The 23,771-nt window shown below is 43.2% G+C and overlaps 1 protein-coding gene across 10 annotated transcripts in view; it reads left to right on the top strand.

Moving 5' to 3' along the window:
• The window catches only part of TCOF1 (treacle ribosome biogenesis factor 1), a 286,142-nt gene that overhangs the window by 193,099 nt on the left and 69,272 nt on the right, over positions 1-23,771 (top strand). For all 10 annotated transcript variants that reach the window (XM_085617719.1, XM_085617714.1, XM_085617713.1 and 7 more), the window contains 2 exons: positions 11,932-12,147; positions 13,997-14,141. In XM_085617719.1, the coding sequence (XP_085473845.1) occupies positions 11,932-12,147; positions 13,997-14,141 (361 nt within the window). The remainder of the gene's footprint in view (positions 1-11,931; positions 12,148-13,996; positions 14,142-23,771) is intronic.

The following is a 23,771-nucleotide window of genomic DNA, read 5'->3' as shown; positions in this document are numbered from 1 at the left end:
ACAGTCTGCATATAATGAGGTTTTAGGGCAAGGAAGCAACCAGATGTGCACGTGATGCACACGCTATGTTTGAAGAATTGATGGAAGAGTATAAGATTGATCTATATAACAGAAGAGAGTGGTGCAGAAATTAGGAACTGCATCTGGGTGATGTAGTGAAATAAATGGGGTTCTTGACTATTTGATCACGTATTAGAGAATTAACATGTTAAAATTGGTTTTGATGTGGTTTCAATAATACAGAATTGGTTTCCTGCCAACCAAGTCTCCTGTGCCAGTGCTTCTTCCTTAAAACATATCCACCATTGTTTTTTCTGCCCCCTGTAAGTCCCTCATAAATAGTACCCTGGGTACCTAGTGCCTGGGAGCTCAGGGCGGGTTCCCTGGGAGCCACTCACTGGGACCATGCCACAGACTGCCATTGCAGCTTGCATGCCCCCGTGAGGTAGAAAACAACAAAGTTGACATGTCACCCTGCCTGGGTGCCATGCCAGCCAGCACTGCCTGAAAGTAAGTCACCCCTCTAGCAGGCCTTACAGCCCTGAGGCATGGTGCACTATACCACAGGTGTGGGTATAGCTGCATGAGCAGATATGCCACTACAATATGAGGGTCCATTCCTTGATATTGTGAGTGCCAGGGAAGCCATGGAGAGTACATTGGCTGGGAACTCGACAACTGGAGTTCCACAGCACGATGATGTCTTCACTGGTACCAAACTACTCCTCTCAATAAATCCACACTTATGCCAGTGTGAGATTTATTGTAACATGTACCCAAAGGGCACCTCAGAGGTGCCCCCTGAAAACCTACCAACACTGGTGTGAACTCTGACCGGCTGTAGGCAGCCAGCCACAACCAGACATGTTTCTGGACCCCTGGGTGGAGAGGCCTTGCTCTCTGGGACCAGAAACAATGCACATCCTGGGTAGAGACGTCACACCTCCTCCCCCAGGATGGGTCAGTGCTCGAAGGGGGACACTTCAAAGGCCTGCTTTTGTAATGCGACCCCCATCCTCTGCTGCAGCTCGCAGCAGATGGCAGCCCCAGGTTTAAAAACCCACTTTGGGCAGGAACTCCAGCAGGAAAACCTAAGGAAATATGAGGTGTATCGGCCTCTGCCAACTCCACCTCTTAGGTGGTGGAGGTGAGGTGAATTGCATCTTTCAGTCCCTGCCATCTTGAAGATGGGGAGACCCCTCCAATCATTGCTAGGTCTATGTCTCCTCCAACAGGAGGGTGGCGGCATAGAGGGTATATTCACCTCAGGTAAGGTGCCCCTTTGCCCTACCTGCTACCTTCCTAAAACGCCCCAAAATGTACTATTTAGGTGGCTCCCCTAGACCTAGGAACTAGATCTGCAATGACCTGAGAAGAAATAAAAGGACACACAGATGATGGACGGAATGCAGAGCAAATCAAATATTCACCCCCAGTCAAGAGATCTGGGTTAAATCGATTGTTCTTTTGCTCACCATGCCACCCCAGTTCTGACCCAGCCATATGCAAATCAGTCTCGACCCTGTACCTCATAGGAACAGTCCAGCCCGAACTGCCAAGCCAGGTCCTCCCTGGACCGGAAACAAGCAACCTGGGACCGGTTTTGAGGTACCGACCCTCATAAGCCTGGCTAGCTTGAATCCAGTGGCACTGTGAGCCCGGGACTTGCGCCTGGGCATACCCAGTGCAGGGCACTTGGGGCAAGAAAGCAAAAGACACAGATGATGGACGGAATGCAGACCAAATTGAACATTTACCCCCAGTCAAGAGATCTGGCTTAAATCCATTGTTCTTTTGCTCATCATGCCACCTCAGTTCAGACCCAGCCATATGCTAATCAGTTTTGACCATGTGCCTCATGTGAACAGTCAAGCCCATACTGCCAAGCCAGGTCCTTCCTGGGACGGAAACAAGTATTCTTGGACCGGTTTCGGGGAATGACCCCTAATCATCCAGGCTCGCTTGAATCCAGTGGCACAGTGAGTCCGGGACCCAGATCCTGACCTCATGTCTGCATTGGCTGACCTCTCCTGATTTCCACGGCGCTGCCTGCAGTGTGAAACCAAAGGCTCTCCCTGACCGTGACCGGCTCCGGGACGAAGACTCCGATGTCGAAAGGCACCCCTGTACCGAAGCCCCTGGTCCTTGGTGAGCTGAATGGACAGTGCCCCTACAATCCCTTGACCTCGACTTACCTCTGTTGTTGGTCTCCCTCCTGCACCCTCCTGTGCCACCCTGTAGCCTGTTTGCCAGAAGAAGAATCTCCATTGAAAAGCATTGGGTGCCCGTTCATGAAATTGCACCATGAACCCGGCCGCACTTGTACCGCTGATGATGTATGTTTGGTGCTGCTTTTTGGCCCCCCTGTGATTGACCTAAACCCCAAAACTTGCCCCCTGCAACCGATCCACTTACCTACAAGCAGTGTGGCTCCAGGCACCCCCAGTCTCCATTGAAACGCATTGGGCCTAGCTCCGATTTTGACCTCTGCATCCTGCCACCTCTGTGCCGCTGGTGGCACAACTTTGGTACTCACCTGACCCTTGCTGACCCTTGGTCCCAAAGACTGGAATTGTAAGTGTGTTACTTACCTGTTTAACTGCAATATTGTTTTCCGCATAGGATAACATTGAACTGTTCTGAAAATATTCTCTTCTTTTTTTTTTTTTTTTTTTTTTTTAGAAGTGAAAAGTATTTTTATTTAAAAATGTACTTACCTTATTACGAAGACCTTGGTTTCAAATCACAAACTAACTTTATTTTTCTAAAATTGGTATGGAACTATTTCTTGAGTCATGTGTCCATTATTGGTCAATGTTGTGCAATAATTGTCTTCCACTCCTCTGTGTTAGGCCTAAGGCTGCTCGACCACACTACCACTAATAGAGGTGCACATTGGGTTGTACACTTTTGGGTAACCCCTGGTCTTGGTGCATGGTATAACCACCTAGTGGCAATACGATATACAGAGACAGCTTCTACAAATACTTTGTTTGAAATTATTGTCCCAAATGATTTGTTGGCGGAGTGCAAAGAGGCAGTAACATGACCGACAGAGGAGCCTCCAAGATCGCTTGCTCTTAATAGTACCACAGATGCTGTTCTGGAAAAATATAAGGAAGTGATTGCACATTTGAAACAAAAACTTCCAGAGAAAGAAGAGAAATGGTCAAAGATCATGAGGTCTACTCAGGGGCCCAAGGAATCAGTACATGCATATTACAAGAAGCTAATGCAGATTTATAGAAAGTAAAGTGTAGTCGAAGATCCGACAAAAGAAGGCGTTAGTGGATTTGAATACGTTTTCGTGTTGATTTGCATATGAAGCTTAGTTCTCATATTCAGCAGTGTGTTGTGTTGGCAGAATAAGAGTATTGATGAGATTCTAAAATATGCAAAGTACTGTAGTGATTGCTCTGATGAGAAGAAGAGGAAATGGAAAGTAAAGATTGATTACGCATCAAAGGACTTACAGAGGAATGGTGAGAATCAGATGTTGGATTCTAGTTCCTTTGAACGTGCAGATTTGAAAGTGCAGGGAGTAAGTGTTCAGGGAAATAGTGTGAACTATTTTTTGTCAGGGAAGAGGTGGACGTTTTATAAATAACTCTATTGGTATGAATGTGAACAGTAACATGTTGAAGAAAAGCCCTCTTTGTTACTATTGGACACTTGAAACAGGATTTTAGACCGATCCAGATCAAATTCCGAATTATTTTGTTGCTCAAATGCAACAGAATGCCAAACAGTTCGCACAGTCAACTGGGGCAGTTGACCCAGCCTGACAGACTTCTAGACAAAACATGTAGAACCAGAGGCAGTTCAATGTGAATACGTCAGTAGCCTCAGTGATGCAACAAAATGAGAAATAAAATGCTCAATTTCCAGTAATGTTACAGTTTTCAACAAGTGCCATCAATGGTTAATAATGATTTTCCACAGTTTTCAGCATTTGTGACAAATTCACAGTGATGGTGCCTTTGGGGCTGATGATAGGATAGCATTCTTGGTACAGTCCTAGAGGTAGACCAGTGTGGCCCATGTGTAGATGGTGAGGTGAATAGCCACTTAGTATGATTTGTGATAGAGACCGGTTCATCCCATGGAGGTTCCAAACCTGACTCTTTCTGGGAAACATGTCCAAGTTGATGGTATTAGCAATAAATAGATTGCTAATAAAGTTTCAGTAAATGTTCAAGTAAAAATTGGCCCCCATGAAAATGATCAAAATGGATATTTGCCAAGAGTCCTATAAACCTCTCTTCAGGATCTTCTCTGCTAGGTGAACTGCATAATTTATTGCATGGGATGGTGTGGCAATTCAAATGCAGGATGAAGACTCTGAATTTAAAATAAAATCTCAAGAGTCAAACGAATATTTATTCCCAGTCCTCTTAAGAGATGATTTGCCCCTTGATTTAAGACATTCAGTGAAGTAGGAAAATTGGGGTTGATTTAAAGTGCAGAGCCAGTGGGAATTACATGGAAACCATATGCAGTTTTCCTTCAAGCTTCTCAATTCTAGCTTACTGGGGAAGCAAAGGGGGGATGAAACCGGTAATTGAAAAGATGATTGTCCAGGGCATTTCAAGAGAATTGCTAGGTAGCCCCTGCAACCCGTCTTTGATGGTAATTGAAAAAAACGAGTGGAAATTTGAGGGAAGTCAAAGATCTTCATAAAATTAATAAATTTGAAGTCTGTTGTTGTCATGTAGTATCAAATCCTGCTATGATTTTTATTCCCGATTACTGCAGATGTAGAATGAGATACATTGACTTATGCCAAGCGTCTTCATGAGGATAGTCAATATCTCTTTGCATTCAGATTTTTTAAATAAAGTTTTCATATGGTGTTTTATCTCACAAGGATATACGGAAAGCCCTGCAATATATAGCCAGATTATGTAGAGAGATTTTGAAATCTGAAGCTGAACTGTGTGTAAGTGCTGGTGCAGTATATCTGACCCAATTCTTGTACCCAAAGCAAAAAAAGATTGCAGGTTGTATACAGTTGTACACTGAAACTATCTTGCTGACAACAGGTGTAAAGTTTCTCGTACAAAAATCAGTACTGTGTGAAAGACGTTGTCTGCTTGGGTTACCATATCAAGAAGGTGGTGGGAAACTTATCTAAAGAGTGAGTTTCTACGATCCTGAGAATGAATGCATCAAACACGCAAAGAGAAGTAAATGTTTTTGTGAATTGTTGGCTACTGCAGAGTGAATTCCAAACTTTTCCCTAATTGAAAAGCCTTTACTGAGGCTCAGAAAGATGTTTCTTATCCGGTTCCATTTGATGAATGCATGAGTGCCTTACTGTAGTTCAGAGACCAATTCTGTAGCACACCTGCTTTAGAAATGCCAAATTGTGAAAAAGATTTTTACCTATTTCGTCACAGAGGGAAAAAAGAGTGTGTATTATCTGCTTTAACCCTAAAATGTGGCGAAATTAAGAGGCCCATGGCTTACTTCTTTGCCACATTAGATCCAGTTTGCTGCAATACTTAATTGATGCTTAAAATTAATAGCAGCAATCAGTTCAGCAAAGCATGCAGGGATTGTGATGGATTACTCACTTATTGAGTTAGTCCTAAATTCAGTTGCGATTTTTCTGACTTGTGCACAAACTCAGCATTTATAAAGGAACTGTGTAACCCAATATGACCAAGTATTCTTGGCGGCTGATAACATTTCAATTAGAAGATTCAATACCCTGGGTCCTATAATGCTTTCCAAATTGCAGGCAGGGATAGCGATAGGGATGGTGAGGACTGTGGTCAACATTGCACTGAATGATGTGACAGAATTGTGTACCGTGCCAAGACCAGACATGTAAGATGAACCACTTCAATTGGCTGATTTAACACTATTTTAGGTGTTTTTTGTCTGAGAGACCATCGTGGTTTATTGAAGGCAGCATATGCATGCTGCACAAATATTTAATATTATTGAAGCATCATACTTGTGTGATGTAACTCCATCACAAGAAGTAGAATAAATTGCACTTATGGGAGAATGCTGCTTGTCTGATGGATTGAGTGATACAATTTACAGTGACAGACAGTATGGTTTTGGCGTGGTCCGCAATATTGATCAGCTGTGGTCATAAAGAGGTTTTATGCTCTCTTCTGGAACCCTAGTCTGCAACAGAATATAGATTTTTTTTAGAAGCATTATATCAACCTAAAGTGATTTCTGTGATAAAATGTGCGGACGACAACATTGGAAACAATATAGTTACGCTGAGCAATCACAATACTGATGAAGTAGCAAAATATTGTGCCCTCAAATCTGCTACATTCAATTCAAATGAACAAGAGAAATCTAAAGCTGAAAATGACAATGTAAATTGTTTCTTGTTACCTTAAAACCAGACATTGAGAGAGATAAGGGAGCTCCAGGATGAGTAACCGTAACATGAGAAAATAAAATGGGAAATAACAGGTTGTACAAAGGGCCTTAATGATATGTGGGTAACAGTTGAGCAACCCAATGTATGCTGCCCAATTCAATGTTGTTTTCTATGTGCATTCTAATTCACAGTCCAACTCCTTGTTCGAGACTCTATGGTTAGGCACGTAAATAAATATTGGTTCAATTAACACTTTGGATCTGTTTCTGAGAACTTGTTTCCAGACTGAGCTAAGTGTTAGCAAAAGATCACAGGGAAGAAAATCTTAGTGATGAGTCACATAGGCAAGTCTGGAGTTCCATTTACTAGGATACAATTAGATTTCATTCAGATGCCTGTTCACTGCAATCTTTGATATATTATTGTGATTGTGTATTTATGTAACTGGTGTGTTGAGACCTACCCAATGAGGTGCCTAACAGCATGACCGTAACCAAACCATTAATGAGGGAGTTGATCTCTAAATTTGGTTTGCCAACTTCTTTATAAATTGTAATCTAATGAAGGTACATGCTTCAAGAGTGAAGTAGTGAAGCCATTGTGTCCAACCTTACAAATTTAGTAGACATTCCATTGTAGTTACAGACCAGAAGCGCCAGGAGTTGTGTAAAAAGTAAATGACACACTGAAATTCAAGTTAGCAAAAGTATATGTCTGGATGCACTTCCACTCGTGTTAATGAGCATCAGAAACACACCAAATAAAAAGACAGTACTTTCCACCCACAAATTTCTTATGTGGAGGGTAGTGGGCATTCCTTGCATCCCTTAAACTACATGCGTGGATTACATTGCGGTGAAGAAGCACATTTGTAAGTCTTGCCTGGAATCAAGGTGGAAAGGCCCCTACCACATCATTCTTGTGACAAACACAGTGGTGAAATTTGCCAGATTGCCACAGTGGATCCAGGTATCTCACATGAAGAGAGTGAAGATTGCAGATGAAGTGGTGGCAATAATTACTGATTCACAGTGTCAAATTCAAGTTAGCTGCATGGATCCGGATGAGGATAGTGGGTAAAAACAAGATGATCAGGTAGAAGATGTAATAGAAAATCGGAAAAACTCAATCGAAGAGTGAAGCTGAAAATTCGAGTTTCTAGAACTCCAAAAGAAAACAAATTGCTGTGAAAAAATTCAATCAAACTGTTCTAGACAGAACTGTGAGCACATTGGCAAGTGAAGATGATAAAAGGGTTTTCATAAGTGAATTTGAAAATGAGAATGTGCATGTAGGAGATAAGTGGTCAGAATCTGTGCGAAGTAGGAGTGTAAATAAAGTCCAGAGAAAATCGTTAAGGTAAGTGAACGGTAGTAGCCAATGGGCTACTTACCCTTGGGGATTACCACACCCCCTATATGACCACTTCCTGTGGGGAGCGGGCATACAAAGTTCCTAATTCCACCAAAATCAAGATGGTGGAATTCTTCTTGCGTAGATCACATCAGGCAGCCCACCTTGGGGGCGTGACTTGCATGGTGGTGCAACACGCTTACTTACATATGTAATTTCCTGCCTGCTCCGGTACCAAATAGGCCTCAAGGCAGAGGGTGGCATCTCCCAGCTCTGGGGGAAGCCGGGGTCGCATATCAAAGGCGGAAGAGACTTTGAAGCCTCTGGACTTAGTTATGTAGATTTACTAGCCATTATGCTGGAGGAGGTGTAAATATCTCTTGCCAGAGCAGGCCTTGTTTCTGACCTCTAAAAGCATGGGCTCTCGCCTCCAGGGGGTCAGAAACTCGTCTGTGGTGGCAGTCTGGAAGATGAAGGAAACATTAAGAGGCTGAGTTTTGAGGGGGTACCTTTAAGGTGCCCTTTGGGTGCGTATCTTAATAAATCAACTACTGGTACCAGTATGGATTTATTAGGGCAAGGTGTTTAATACCAAACACCATAGGTTTCAGTGAAGCCATCATGTACCTGGGGAACTCGGTAATGGCCAGTGCCCAGCACATATACTTAAGATGGGTTCCCTGTTCACATGTACTGTCTAGCAATTGAACTAGAAAGTACAGGGGCATATCTGCTCATGCAGATATCGCCTCACATGTAATATAATGCACCATACCATAGAGCTATAAGAGCTGCTGTAGAGGTGGCTTACATATATTGCATGTAGTGTTTGTGGGCATGGGCACACAGGGTGTGTGCGCCATGTTGTGTTTTCACACTTGTCGGCACCATTTCACGCAGCTTACAATTGCATTCTGCATGAGTTTGGTGATGGATCCCTTAGGGTGGCACAATACATGATGCAGTCCTTGGGGACATTCTTTAGTACCCTTGCCCTAGGTACCATTTACTATGGACTTACCGAGGTGCTAAATGTCTTGCCAATTGTGGAAAAATTGAGCAGTTACCTTGTTATAGGGAAAGAGCCATGGCTTTGGGGACCTTGTCAAAATTTGCATCCAATATCAGGCAAAATGTGGTTGGGGCAATGACCATGTCAAAAAGAGGCCCTTTCCTACAGTTGCTAAATGTACTGGTCTCAAGAAGGCTTATTTAATGTACTATCCTGATGTATCTGCTGTCTATCTGATCTTTGTAGGTGCACATTGCCTCATATGTTCTTGATGATAATAGTTCCAAATCCTGCGCAGACTTATCTAAGATTATTTGATATATCGTCAACACTTGTGACGTATCTAGTTGACTGCAAAAACAAATAACATAGCTGTGCATGTGTAATAAATTGCAATTGAGTTGTTGCGTCCTAATACCTGCTGCCAGCAGCCAAGGTGAAAGTCATAGAGCATTATTTTTAAACAAAGCAAGGAAAATCAAAACTGGTGCTTTCTTCTGCTTTTTTTTTTCCTCAAAGAAACTATGATGGGCAGAAAAGAGATTTATGGGAACACTTATTTTTTCACACTAAAGCTCATTACACCGATTTATTTTTTGCAATCATTACTTTTATACTTACTAATGGCTATCCCTTCTGGGCTATAGACCCTCAACCAGGACTCTCCAGCCATCTGTCTTGGGCTTTTCTTTCAATCTGACTCCAGGTGGAACCCATCCCCTTGCAGTCAGCCTCGAGGCCTTGGTGCCAAGCGTTTTTTGTCCTTTTCCTTTTTCCTTGCTTGTTCCAGATCAGGGCTTAGCTTGTGGTGTTTAATGTTGTCTTGCAGATGGTAGAATCTATCCAGCCCCAGTGTATTTTCATGATTTCTTCATGGGCAGGAAGTTGGGATGTCTGCTGCCATAGATCATTGTTGCTATTTCTCCTGCTTGTTGAGGCCGGCATGATGATATTATCATGATGGGGATGACTAGCCGATGATTAAGTATGCCAGAATCTTTGTTCTTCCCCACTATACAGTAGTGCTGGACAACTATGTTGACTTCTAAAATGTTTCCTGTTGTATCTTATTTGGGCTTGTGATTCATGTGCGGAGAGTATGCTGTGGGAACTAGTAGCCTCTATCTCTGCCGTTGTGGTTCATAGCCATATATATGTCTGATCTCTAGGTAGTTGAGCATGTCTTTATTTTACTGTTCGTGTTTTGTGTTTGAAATTCATGGTAACTGATGCATTGTAATGGTGGCATTCCTTAAGTAATGGTCAAGAATGGAGTTACAGAGGTTAGAACGTCTTATTTCACATTATATTGGTGATTCCTGAGCAGTTAGAGGACACATAAACAGTACTTCTGGACCTCTGTAATGACTAAGACCCCTACCATAAACTCCACCTGAGAAGGTTGAAACACAAACCGTGGAAAATAGTAAAACTAGGAGGAATGTGCAGTTAATGCCTGAGGGCATTTTAAAATGTGTAAGCTATCAAAGATCTAGCGAGAGATCACCGTAGCCTTTCTAAGAACACTCCATGTTAAAGGACATATTTCTGGATATGGGATGTAGACTTGATACATGTCCAAGGTTGATTTAAGGTATGCCAACTAGCCAGTGCCCTTAAGGCTTTCAGTTGCCAAACACTCTTGGTCCTTTAATGCTTTTGCATAATTTGACTGGTCAAGCCTCACTCATCTTCTGAGCTGGTATTGCACCATGGGATTGAATTAGTCTCTTCTGGGTGCAGTGCCACTGAATCGTAGAACCGAGAGGTTGTACCCGACTTACTACCTGGGTGCAAGTCAGTCTGATCCAGGATCAGGCCTTTCTGGTTACTTAGGCGTGTGTAGTGTTACACTGCCTGCATAGATCCCTCCTTTTCTTTTGTGTCCCCTCTGTTGCAGTCCAAGCATGGCCGACTCTTTCAACTCCTTAGCTCTGTAGTTAAATCTATTGAGAAGACTGATGACTGCAGAATCAGTAATTGTGCAACTTTTTCTTCACGAGGAAGTGGGAGCCCTACTTCCCCAGTTCATGGACACAATATCGCATCACATGCTATTGCCACTGGTGAGTATGTCCCTCCTGGTAATCACCCAGAAAAGGTTTATTGTGAGGTTGCTCCAACTAAGATGTTTGCTCCCATTCTAGATCTTGGAAAGACCGGATCGCCCCATGATCTCTAATCCAGTTGCAGTTTTGCACCTTTCTGTGTCAGGGCCTACACAAACAATGTCAGAGCAGGTGGATTCCAGTAGTAGATAGCTCTGACAGGACGGACCTCTCTGATGATGTACAGCTGAAACATAAGCATCCTCTGCCTGCTCATCTTTTTTCATGTCCAAGAACCAAATGCAGATGTTGCACTACAAACATTCCTGGATGCCTAGAGAAAAAAGCTAAAAGCCAGGGGAGCTAGCTTTTTTTGCCCTCATATGGTGTAGCTTTTGGTATGTCAGTAACTGACTTGTAACATCACGATCTCTTCTAACTATATTGTAACTAGTTTAGCTGCTCTCTCTAGATCTGCTCCAGGACACTAATGCTGATCACCAGGGTAAGACTGAAGCTCCAGTTGATCTGGAATTCAAAAAGTAACCAGATCAAGATTAGTCAACTGTTTTCTGTCATCAGGTTTCCAGAATGAATTAAATTACATTTCTAGTACCAAATTTAGTTCTAGGCAAGTAACTTGTCTTATGTGCTGTCAAGGTTACTTTTAATTAGCAACTGGTAAATCGTCCATAAAAATGTGTTCATCTGAAAGTGAATGTCCCTCAGTGCATCCGATTTGAAAGAAAAGCAGTCATTGGAAGCTACGTTTGTTAAAAAGCACATCGAGGCAATAAACTATGGGGGAAGGAGTTTGTGTAGAAAAAACCCTTTGCAAAATAAGGCTTACTCTAGTAGCTGGCCTTAATGGATGAGGTCTCCCATGTTTCTCCATTTTATATTTTTATTATGTTTTTATTCTTCTTTCCCTTGTCTAACTGATCAATCTAAAGATGTTTGGGGTCATAGATACTAATTACTTATTTATAGTCGACCTGAAATAGGTTGGAAGGAAATTTTTAAATCTCTTCCTTTTGGTAAGTAGTCATATTTAACCCTAACTTTACCATAAGAATTCACTAGTCATTTATTGTATTTATAATTACTGCTAGTTTGCCATATAATTTTCACCAGTTCTGATTTCTTTTTTGTTTTTTAAACTTTAGAATAAAGTGGCACCAAAAGCAACTCCACAAATTAAAGGAGTACCCTCGAAGGATACTTCAACCTCAAACAAGAGTAACATCTCTACTATGACTCCCAAAAAAGTGTCTGCTTCAACTGTAAAAGCAGCCACCCCTGCAAAGGCTCCTGGGAAGGCTGTTCAGCAGGCTGAGAGCTCAGGGAGTAGTGAATCATCTGACAGCGAGGAAGAGGTGCAGGTAAGTCTGGGCTTTGCTGAATTGGGGTGAGAAATAAGTGGAACTTTCTTTGTGCAAACTGAAATAGCAGCTGAAATATTTTTAAATAGCGAGGGTACTGGATTTATTTATTTATTTTAAATTTCAAGCAACAGCCACTTTTTCGCTCTGAGCGTAGACGTCAAAACAGTACTTCAAAACACATTTGAAGTGCATGAGAAGCAGGCCAGTACAACATATGTTCAGTGTGGCTTTTTACTATACTCTGGATGGGCCTTGAGATACTCAACATTTTCTCACATACCCCATGAACCTCAAATCTACACCTAGAATGAGGCAGTTTGGTATTAGTTGTAGGCTTTTGGAATGCTTTAAAAACTGAGATTGTGATTTAGAGAAACTTCCTCATTTTTAACCAGACATTTTGAATACTTCTGTGAACGGCTTACTAGCCCTTCCCTAGTCTTTAGCTACCTATAGCTTATTGGCAACCCAAGCTCTGTCTGACTGTGCAGCATTGTACAAATGTAATAAAAAGTGCTTCACCGAGCCAAGACATTACTTGGTGCTTTATTTTTCATTCTCCAAGGCACAGCATTGGTGACATAATAAAAACAAATTCCTTGGTTGTAACTGCAGAGCACTATACCAACACATCCCAAAGTAGACCTGATTATTTTAAACAGTTTTTTTTCTGCTGGTGGTATAAGGGTGTCCAGGTAGCTGTCATAACAAAGTGAGGTTGAGATGGATCAAATGATAGGGGAAGACGGGTGGGGGCATTAGGAAAGAATTAGGGTGGTTGTTGGTCGGTGATTTACCAGAAGTAAATTTGTTCAAAAGAGTCTCTTGTTGGCATTCTTGGGATTGACGACCAGATAGAGGGTGGTTATAAGGGCATCAATTGTCTCAAGGTCCTCAAGTGATGATCCTGTTCATCAAGGGAAGAGGAGTTGGCCTAACTGCTTGGGCGGGCGACCTCGAATCTGGGGAACTGGGTTCGAGTTTTTGGCAATTACGCTCAACATCCTGTGATAATGGGCAAATCACTTAATCTACCCGTGCCTAACAAAAATGAATGTGTCCTTATGTAACGCAACGGGCGCTATGTAAAGCGCTCTGATACCCAATACGGGTCAAGTTTGCTCTATATTAAACTCTGTAAAAAATATAAATCTATTACAGCTCCATTGTGTGTGCCTAGAAGGGATAGGGCGGTGATTGTAATGTGTTGCAGCTGAAGTTTTGGGAATGGGTGGGTAGGCCTGGAACTGGTGTCTTAATTATGTTTAGCAAGTGACCAGTTTCACCATCATAAAAACATGTGATTATAGTTGTTTTCCCTTCTTAAATAGAGCGCAATGCCTGTATTGTTCTTAACACAGATATTATCTGTACTGGTGAGCAGGGTGGTAATGCAAGAAGCAGCAGTTTATTTGTGAAAATGACACCAGTAGGCAACAGTATTATCCAAATGTAAACACACTTGCTAAAATGCCCACTGTACTTGCAGTCTAAATAGTAGAATTGGACACATTCACAGCACAAACCAGTGAAGGGCAGATATTCATATGTGTTTATTTAGCTGCTACTTACTTTAATGTTTAATAGCACTATTAATGTGTTGGCATTTCACATCTTAAGGGCTGGGGCAAGGGGCATAGGATGCAGACACATTTTATATTGAAGCAACTGTGATGTTTACCTTTCAGTATTTTCAAGAACTGGTCACTGATTTTCAACTTTATTGTCCATAAGTTGGGGTGTTTGGTAGGTTGCAGAAACCCCTCAGTTGATCTCTGATGTCTCCTGTTTGATCTAGACTGCCTTATTGTATGCTTTTTGTAAGTAATATCTTCTATTTATTCAGCCTCCAATTGTTAAAACTCCTACACCCGGTAAAGCTACAGCTGCATTAACCAACCCAAAGTGGCAAATGTCAGACAGTGGAAGCACTGCCTCCTCTAGTGATGAGGAAGAGAAAAAAGTTGGAAAGAAGCCTGCTTCAACTAAAGGTGAGATACTAGGACTGAAAGACACTGTTTTGTCACCCAAGATATGTCTTAGTTTTTGATGGATGCTTGTTCATGTGGATTGCTCACCTTTCAATATCCCTTGTGCCAGATTGGCTCTGGACACGTCTGCTAAAGCTTTCCAATGTGATGCAAGAAGTGGATTCATGGGGACTCCACCAGAATCTTATAGCCCCCATCGCAGCTTACGGACATCAGTTGTGTTGTTTTTTTCTGTGCCTTTCAACGCTCTCCGGAGCCTTTCCCCACAGCGGATGTGATTTACTCATTCTTTTGGTGAAGGGCTATGAAACGTCCTCACCAAAAATTTGAAAAGACAAAAGGACAGCCGTGTTGCACTGCTAAGTACCAAACTGAACTCTATATTCAGTCGAAACAAATCCTATTCAATATAAAGTGTGCACCTGCTGAGGTAGTTCTGCCTACCACCTGATTCAAAACTGAACAGAAAACTAGGACAAAACGTCTTAGACATAATGCACTACTGCACTCTAAGAGTGTCTACTACATAATCAACTCAGTCTAATGCATTTATATACTTAAAACACAATTTGTTTTACAAAATTAGAAACAATACATCACAATATCCCATTGAATTGGCTTGACACCTTCACTCCGTTGCTTCAACAAGATCATTTTAGTCCAATTATGTAATTCTCAAAAACTGTTGTTTGACTCTCAAATGTCAATCACAAGTGCCGTGCATGGATAATACAAATACCAATGCATTTTGGGTGAAAAAACCACCCTTCAGGGAAATCTACAAACAAATCATAACAGCAATGAGTATACATCATTAATTACATGAAAACAATTTTAACAAAAGGCCTTTTTTGAGAGGTAAGTCTGTATTAAAAGTAATAGTCTGTTTTTGTAGACTCGGATCCAACTAAATCAAATACTAAAATACCATAGAAAAATAACAATTATGAGCAAGAAAACGGGTATGTGCAAAAGAGTAGAAACTAGAAATCCCTCTGTGCTCTGTGTGTAACAGTCGCCTCGCTAGTATGGAACCCATTCAATAAACCGTGGGTCCATGAACTGTGTCCCTAATGATCAAATATGTGTGGATACTAGTGCATGGAAACCTCTGTTCTAACCGTACTAACGGGTGATTCTAAGAGCCAACATGCAACCCCATGCTATAAGTTGTATCAACCATTCCAAGAGTACCTCCACGCCAAAAACTATTCGTCCAGACTAGGATCCACAAGTATCACACTGTACTATAAGCTTCCAGGCATCAAGGAGCTAGTAAAACTAGCAATGCTGGTGTTGGTTATTGAAAATCAATTCTCCACGGAACCAGCAAGGTCACCCAGCTTGCAGGGTCAATAATGCTGTGGTGTGAGAGATGAGACAATAATCCATAAAGTGTCTCAAAGGCTAAATATTAAACTTTAAATGTACACCCACTTCTTAAAAACTACCAGAGCCGAATGCTTGAATAACTAACTTTCCATCTATATTGAGACTCACCTAAATGCAGTCTCTCAGTGTATTATATGTCCCACAAATTTGGCATTAATCCCTTTTGCAGGTGCGATGAACAGATGCCTATCTCAGACCCACACAACTGACTGTGTCAATAAAGCTACAGGTGATCAAGATCTAGTATCAATATGAGATCCGTTTTACCATCCCACTCCTCTTATAAATTTTGGTTGGAAAAGCGAAGACACAAAAGAAAACAGCACTCTGCTTTCCCTAGGAGGCCTTTAGAATCCATTAGTTAGTCATCACCATGGGCCTGGCTCACAGGTCCTGCAGATAGAGTTGACGGTGTCTTAGGGGTCTTTGCTGATGCCACAGTATCGGTGCTGGCCCAGACTCTGCCTACACCAGTGCCAATGGCTGGATTGACACTAGCTTATCTCTGTTCAAGGCCCAGTGGGACCATTGAGGGTATATAGGGCTGTGTGTGGCAGCTCGCCGGCAGACAAACCCCTGACAACAAATGTCCCTGCTGTGTCATTTGGATCCCTTCTGATGCCGTAGACTTCATTCCAACAACAGGGCCGTTGTTCATTCTGGCACAGTCTCTTCCTCCACACCAGCATGCCTTTAGGGCCCCTTCTAATGCCAGTCAAGTGCCTGAGATCCAAGACAAAGGCACAGTGCCTGCTTGAAGCAGAGCAGTGTAGGGGGAGTGTGCATGTCCCCAGCAGCTGTATTGGAATATCGCACCATGCTTTTAGGATGGACTCAGATCTTGGTCTTCCTGCAGAGGAGCATTGAGAGGATGAGGGTGATTCATTCATGCCCTCTCTCCGACACAGAAGATAGTCTGGTTCTCCAGAATGCCAGTAGGCTAGATAAATCCCCCAACATTATTACTAGTCTACTCTCAATGTCTGGTCCATTGAAGATCGCTTCCTTCCATGCTGTCCTCAAAACGGCGGGGGAGACTCTTTTGAACTGCTTCTCTCTTTGGTTGAGCACAGACCAAATATAAGTCAGCTGCAATATCAGCGCGCCTTTACTTCTAGTGATGCCCTCCTAGAGGCAGTTAAGGAGCCTTGGGCGAAGCACATTTCATTGCCACTCAGTAAGTACTACAGTAGCGAGGTGCTTTGTGCCTGTGCTTGGTGATCTGGCCTTTCTGTCTGGCTGGCCTTCTCTGAAGAGCGGAATGGTCCAGGCCTTATCCACAACCATATATAAATACACTCTCTCAGAAGGTACCCTGGGTAGGGAACTAGAGGATCTGGGGTCTCCAGGGTGATCTGGCCTCCCGACAACTTATGTACACAAAATAGGTTCCCTGAGAATTTTGCAATTTATAGAGATATGTGATGTTTCCCTCCAAACGCTACTCTTTATGTCTAGCGAATAAAATGTTTTAGGATGCCACATTGGTTTTTAACACACATCGTAATCCATTCTTAATTAGAAGTGCCTACCTGACTCCAGGTGTAGGCCCGTTCTCTATCAAACAGAGGTTTTGGAGAGTGAGTATTGTCCTATGATGAAGAATGACAGCTGGTGGTGTGTGAGGACAATCGGGTACATTTTTTTGTATGCCCTTCACTTGTACGGAGTAGTGTTGGGAGGGATGCATCACATTTCTCTATGAACTGCAAAATACTCGGAGAGCTTATTTTGTGTGCATACTTTTCCATAACCACACTGAATCCCTGTGCATTTCTTACCCATCCTTCGTATAGAGAACCAAAACAGCTTGTGCAGACAGTTAAATAGGTCTGGTTATCAAGCAACCTCTTGTTACTTCACTTAATGCGGCATGTCTCTTGGGTCGTTATTCCCATGCCCTCTGAGGTGCACCTGAAAATGCCCTACCTAATTTCCGTAGCACTTAAAGGACCATTCCGAACATGTGGTCCACAATGGGCAGGATGCCTCCTATCACATCATTAGAGCAGGTCTAGTCCCAGCCGATAATGTAGCCAGAGCCATGAGTTTGTCTGTGGCTCTGAGCAGGCATGCCTGTTTATGCTCAACTGGGTGTTCTGGTGATGTCTAGAAAACCCTTATGGACACACCATTTAATGGAGAGCGCTTATTTTCATTGAAGGAAGCAGTTAAAGCAGTTCAAAGACAGTAGAGCCGAAGCCAAACCATAATGGATTTTCATTCTTCTTGCAAATTCAGGGGCTTCCCCTAGATCTGTCAGCTTGAGCAGCATCAGTCGACCCAAGCTGCTCATCCATGAAGAACCATGTACAACCATCGGATGGCAGGTATCCTCTTTTCTACACACCTGAAAAGCCATAATTTCAGACCACTTTGTCAGAAATTGTGGAAAGGGGGTATAACCTACCCTTCGAGCAAAATCTTCCCCTCCATCCACAGTATGTTCCCCACTAGCAATTCCTTCAATCTGAACATTTATGAATACTGCAGCAAAATGTCTCTCTTGCTGTAGAAGAGAGCAGTAAAGATGGTGGCAGAGCAAGAAAAGAGACAGGGGTGTTATTCTCAGTACTTCCTAGTTCCCAAGAAGGGTGGCAGTATTCTTCACATACTGGAGCTCAAGCTCCCAATATTTCATCTGCATAAGGAAATGCTGTCCCTGGCTCAGGTGCTTCTTGTGCTGGACACAGAACACTGGATGGTGGCCCTCGACTTGTAGGTTGTGTATTTTCATACACTGATCCTGCAGTCACACTTGAAGTATCTGCAATTTGTGGTGGGATCTACTCACTACCAGTTTCTAGTTATTCCTTTTTGGCTGACATTTGCATCTTGAGTCATGATGAAGTTTATGGCGGAGGCCATAGCAAATCTCAGGAGGATTAGGAATCTATGTATTTCTTTACCTGGGTGATTGGCCACTCAAAGTCAGGTCTTAACAGAAGGTATTACATCTCCTACGGCATTGAGTACACCATGATGGTCATTTGTTTGTAATACAATGTAATGAGAAAACTATCATGATCATTGTATTACGCAGAGTTACTTATTTGAAAATAATTGTTGTGAAAAACAAAGATAAAAAATTGGAATAAATCATAACAAAATTGTATGAAACAATTAGTTAAAAAAGAAAAGTACTTTATTGTTGAACCTAAGGGGCATGTGTTTTGTACCTTGATGTGGGTGACGGGGACTGTACACATAGTTTCAGAGTTTAACCTGACAGGTGCAGGTCAGGTCTCAAGGTAGCACACACCAGATTCTAGTTTACATACGGATTATTGGATTAAATGGATTAGGTGTGCACGCTATATCCATTATTTGAATCTCCTACAGTTTACCATATGCCTGTTGTTGGACTTGGAGGTTTTCTATCAGCATGCACAATTCTCACCTGGAGTCATCTCCATGCATCCTGTTGACAGGGGCAGTATTGCATAGCACATTGCTCTGAGCCTTCTCTTATCCACAGAGAATCCTAGACATTCTGAATATGATTCCAATGTGTTAGACAGGAGTGTGGATTCCTTTACCGACTGTTCTGTGCCTGCTCATTCTGCTGGCTTCTTGCACCCTCCTGATCATGCATGCACACTGGCACATGAGGCCCCTTCAGTGTTGCCTCCACAGGCACTGGTTCCAACACAAGGACGATCTGGTTGATTCCATTGTGATCTATAGGTACAATGCAGTGAAGTTGTGATCTATAGGAACAATGCAGTGGAGTTATGCTCTTGGTATGTTAAGTCGATTTGTGGCGTGCAGAGTATATTCTGGTGGGTGACAGAGGAGAACCTTTCTCACGGGAAGTCCTTCTGTTCCCATTTGACTGTAGCCACTGGGGTGGCGGATGCATTCACCTGTGGGTGGGTCGTGCATGTGGAGGAGCAGATATTGTATTTCAATCTGCTTGAATGCAGGGCAATCTGGCTGTTGCTGAAAACTGTCATGCAGTCCCTTCACGGTCAGTGTATCTAGATCGTGACTGCCAGTTCGACCGTAATGATAGGCCAAGCAGCAGAGAGAAGCGGGGTTTTATGGTCTCACTGTTTCTCTGGAGTAGTGCTGAGGCCCTGGGTTTGGGCACATCAGCATGGGCTTTGACTGGTAGCCAACCATCTGGCCTACTCACTCAACATCAGGCTAATTAGACATCACCGTGCCATCCAGGAGTGGCGATTCTATCCATAGGGGCTTCAGGATGTCGTTTGTCTAGGATGAATTTTTTTACTTCTCAAACCAAAGCCCATTGCCTGATGTTCTGTATCCTCCAGTATCTGTTTCAGTGAGTCTTGTTGTTCTGAACATGGTGTGGGCCCCTTGAAAGCTAAAATGTGTAATATTCTACAAATAGCACTTTCCCTGACCCTGCACGGTTGTGTAGCAGGCACGTTTGACGGGAATTCAGAGCCTTATCAGCCCTCCTGTGTCTCCCAAGTCAGCGTCCTCAATTGAAGACATTAGCGACTTTAAAAAAAAAAAAGGTTTCACAGACCTGTTTCCTCCAATTCAGATGGTCATTTCCTAATGGGACTTGAATTTACTTATAACCTTTTTGTTGGGTGCTCCTTTTGAGCCTCTGCTTAGTTGCAAATTGTGGTTAACCATCAAGATAGCATTTTCGGTTGCTGTTACAATAGTGCAATGCATATGCAAGCCCTAAGCACCATTCACGTGCTTCTTCCCGGACAAGCTCATTCTCCAAACTAAAGAAGCTTGCTTCCCTAAGGCGGTGACATCCTTCTATCTCGGCCAATCCATCTGTTGGCTCACCGTTTATCTGTTGCCCTATTTAACCAAGGAAGAGGAGCGTTTACTTCAACTGGACCTTAGATGTGAAGGAGAGTCTGACACCTGCTCTTTAGAAGGCACATAGTCTCCATTTATGAACCACCTTGCCCTTTCTGGTAAGGTCATTTTCCTGCTGGCTACTGTTGGGCATCAAGATCTGCTAGTTCACTGACAAAAAAGAACCACCTAATGGAATCCGAGGCCATTCCACGAGGGCCAAGTCTTCTGCCACAATCTTGGCCTGAGGCGTACTGGTGGCTGAGATCAGTAGGGCTGATCTCCACAGCTTTGCCAAATTCTGCTGCTTGGATTCTGAGTGGAGGATGAATGCCTATTTCACACATTCAGACCTTCAGGATTTCCTTGTCTGTCCTTCCTTTAGACCTCCTTCATGGGAGGTATTGCTTAAGAATCTGTTCAGAAGTGTGGGTAGAAGTATCCATTACAAGAAAATGTTACATAGCTTTGGTACCGATCTTTCAAATGGATTCTCTGTCTTACTGCACCTTTCTGAAGGGAGGTCGTCTGCATTCTATTGAGATGGCAAGTTAGTTATTACACTGCACCTATATATTTGAAAGGCATTGTAAAAACTCATGTAAAAACTGATGCTGGGCACTGGGATGGTGCATTATGGTCCCAGGACGTCACTATGAATCCACTTCTAGTGTCATGGAACTGGCATCCCATACCAGCAAGGGAGAACTGTCCGATCTTTTCAGATCCATTCTGATGCCTGGGATTTTCAGAGGTGAAAAATCTGCGGACAGTGTCCACCATAAAGATAATTAGCAAAGCTAAGTAACATTTTCTTCCTTGAGACTTTGTATTTGGATTTCCTGTTGGCCTACGGCTACTAGTCACATCTACAGCCTAATTAAACTAAACAACCAGCAAACATTTTTTCACTTCTCTACCCTATCATTTTCCCAGACTTTACCATCTGCTACTCCCAGCCCTCACTTATTTCTTCATTATTATGTGTCAAGGTTCTGTGATGTACTTTGTGACTTGTTAAACCAGTGGCACATACATTAATTGCTTTCTCCAGTTGTTTTTGCCCGTTCCCAAAAGAACCCCAATTCTGTATAATCCATTGCGACATTACTTTCCAAACAATTCTTATCTTAATTTAAAATCCTATGTTGATATTTCACACTACTTCAGGGAAAAAGCCTACTTGCATAGTCTGGTTACCTTTTTTCAGTACAGCATCTTGTTGTGCTTCTGATCGGCAGCTAGGGGTCATGTGGGGATCAGAATACTTTCCTCATCTCTCTCCTCATTTCTCCCTCCGAGTGAAGGTGACCACCACAGAGAGACGTGTGTGAGTTAAAGATTGAATTGTGAGCTCTGGCCTTGAACTAGGGGTGGGACTGTAGGAAAATGCCCATTTTGACATGGTCACCCACACTTTTTGCATGTTATCTGATGCAATTTTGACAGAAGTGCACTTGGTTCCATCTATCCAGGTCGCCAGTGTCCAATCTCTTTCCCTAAAACTGTACAATTGTTCCCCCAATTGGCAATACCCTTAGCAACCCCGCAAGTCCCTGTTAAATGATACTCATGGTACCTAGGGCTATGAGGCTGAAGAGGAACCCTAAGTGTCAGCACCATCATGCAAACTGCTATTGCAGGCTGCATGCCATGTTGCAGAAAAAAGTGAAGACCCGACATGGCACACCTCCTGTGTACCTTGCCTACAGACACTGCCTATAGTATAGGTAAATCACCCCTACAGCAGGCCTTACAGCCCTAAGGCAGAGTGCACTATTCTACATGTGATGACGTATCTGCACGAGCAGATATGCCCCTGTGATGTCTAAGTCGATTCTTAGGTATTACAAGTGAACAGGGAAGCCATTTTGAGAACATGTGCTAGATACTGGTATTTGAGAGTTCCCCAGCTACATGATGGCTTCACTGAAACTAGAGATGTTTGGTATCAAACATCTTGTATTACTAAACCCTCACTGATTCCGGTGATGGATTTATTAATACATTCACCCAGAGGGCACCTTAGAATTACCCTGTTAAAACCTGCCAACTACTAATGGCCTAGCTGACTAGTGTAGACCGTCTTGCCACCACAAACCGGTTTCTGACCCCCTGCGGGTGAGAGACCATGCTCTTTGAGGACAGAGACAATGCCTGCTCCGCCGTAGGTGGTGGTGCGTTCAAGCAGGATGGCTAAGTAATCAGCATATCAAGACAGGAAGCTTCAAAGGCCTCTGCCACCTTTGATATGTGACCGAAGGCTTCCCCAGACAGGGCAAATGACTACTCCTGCCCTGGGCCCATCTTCCCAGGACAAGTGGGAAAATTAGCTTCTCAGGAGGTGTATTCCTCAATCAGGCTAGACCCACCTGGTGGATGTACACAAAACATCCACCATCTTAGTTTTGTCAGGATTAAGCCCACTGGGTCAGGTTTATGCCAACTTCTCACTGGATGTGGTCATACAGAGAGTCTAGACACCCTAAAGGTAAGTAGCCCATTGGCAACTGCCTGTCAATCACCAGTAATGCCCCTAATTGAGTATTTAGGAGGCACCCCTGATGCCAGGAAGTCTGATTCAATGGCTCCAGAAGAAGAGGACAAAGAAGAGCCTCAAGAAAACGAGCACTGAAGACTACTGTGGACTGTTGACTCCAAAACCTACCTGCACCAACTACCAAGATCCCTGGTGGACTGCCAGTCCTTCACAAATTGCCAGCAATCTCCCTTAGAGTAGAGGAGTTACTTCCCTGCAGTGCGCAGGCACCAAAAAAGCAGAGCCCGGTTGACCGAGCTGCCACTCCCTGATGATGACAAAAACCAAAGGAAATGATGGACGGAGTGTTGAACATTGCAGGCACTCATCCCCAGTCAACTGATCTGGGTTTAATCCACCGCCGTTCTTTAGCCCACTCTGCCACCCCAGTTCAGACACGGCCATATGCAAATCAGTCTGACCCTGTGCATCATGGGAACAGTCCAGCCCAAACTGCCAAGCAGTGTCTTCCCTGGACCGTAAACAAGCTTCCTAGGACCGGTTTCTGGCATTTCAGCCGTCTTCAGCCAGGCTTGCTTGAATCCAGTGGCAAAGTGAGCAAGGGACTCGCGTCTGAGCATACCCTGCCAACTTATGGTGAACAAAGCAAAAACCAAAGGAAATGATGGACGGAGTGTTGAACATTGCAAGCACTCACCTCATCTGGGTGTAATCCACCAACGTTCTTTAGCCCAATCTGCCACCCCAGTTCAGACATGGCCATATGCAAATCAGTCTGACCCTGTGCATCATGGGAACAGTCCAGCCCGAACTGCCAAGCCATGTCTTCCCTGGACGGGAAACAAGCTTCCTAGGACCGGTTTCTGGCATTTCAGCCGTCTTCAGCCAGGTTTGCTTGAACCCTGATGATGAGCAGATGCAGGAGCACCCCAGGAAGAGGTACC

This window comes from Triturus cristatus, chromosome 7 (assembly GCF_964204655.1).
Source record: "Triturus cristatus chromosome 7, aTriCri1.1, whole genome shotgun sequence".
Taxonomy (NCBI): Eukaryota; Metazoa; Chordata; class Amphibia; order Caudata; family Salamandridae; genus Triturus; species Triturus cristatus.
The sequence above is the reverse complement of the archived record's forward strand: the minus strand, read 5'-3'. Positions and strand labels throughout refer to the sequence as shown.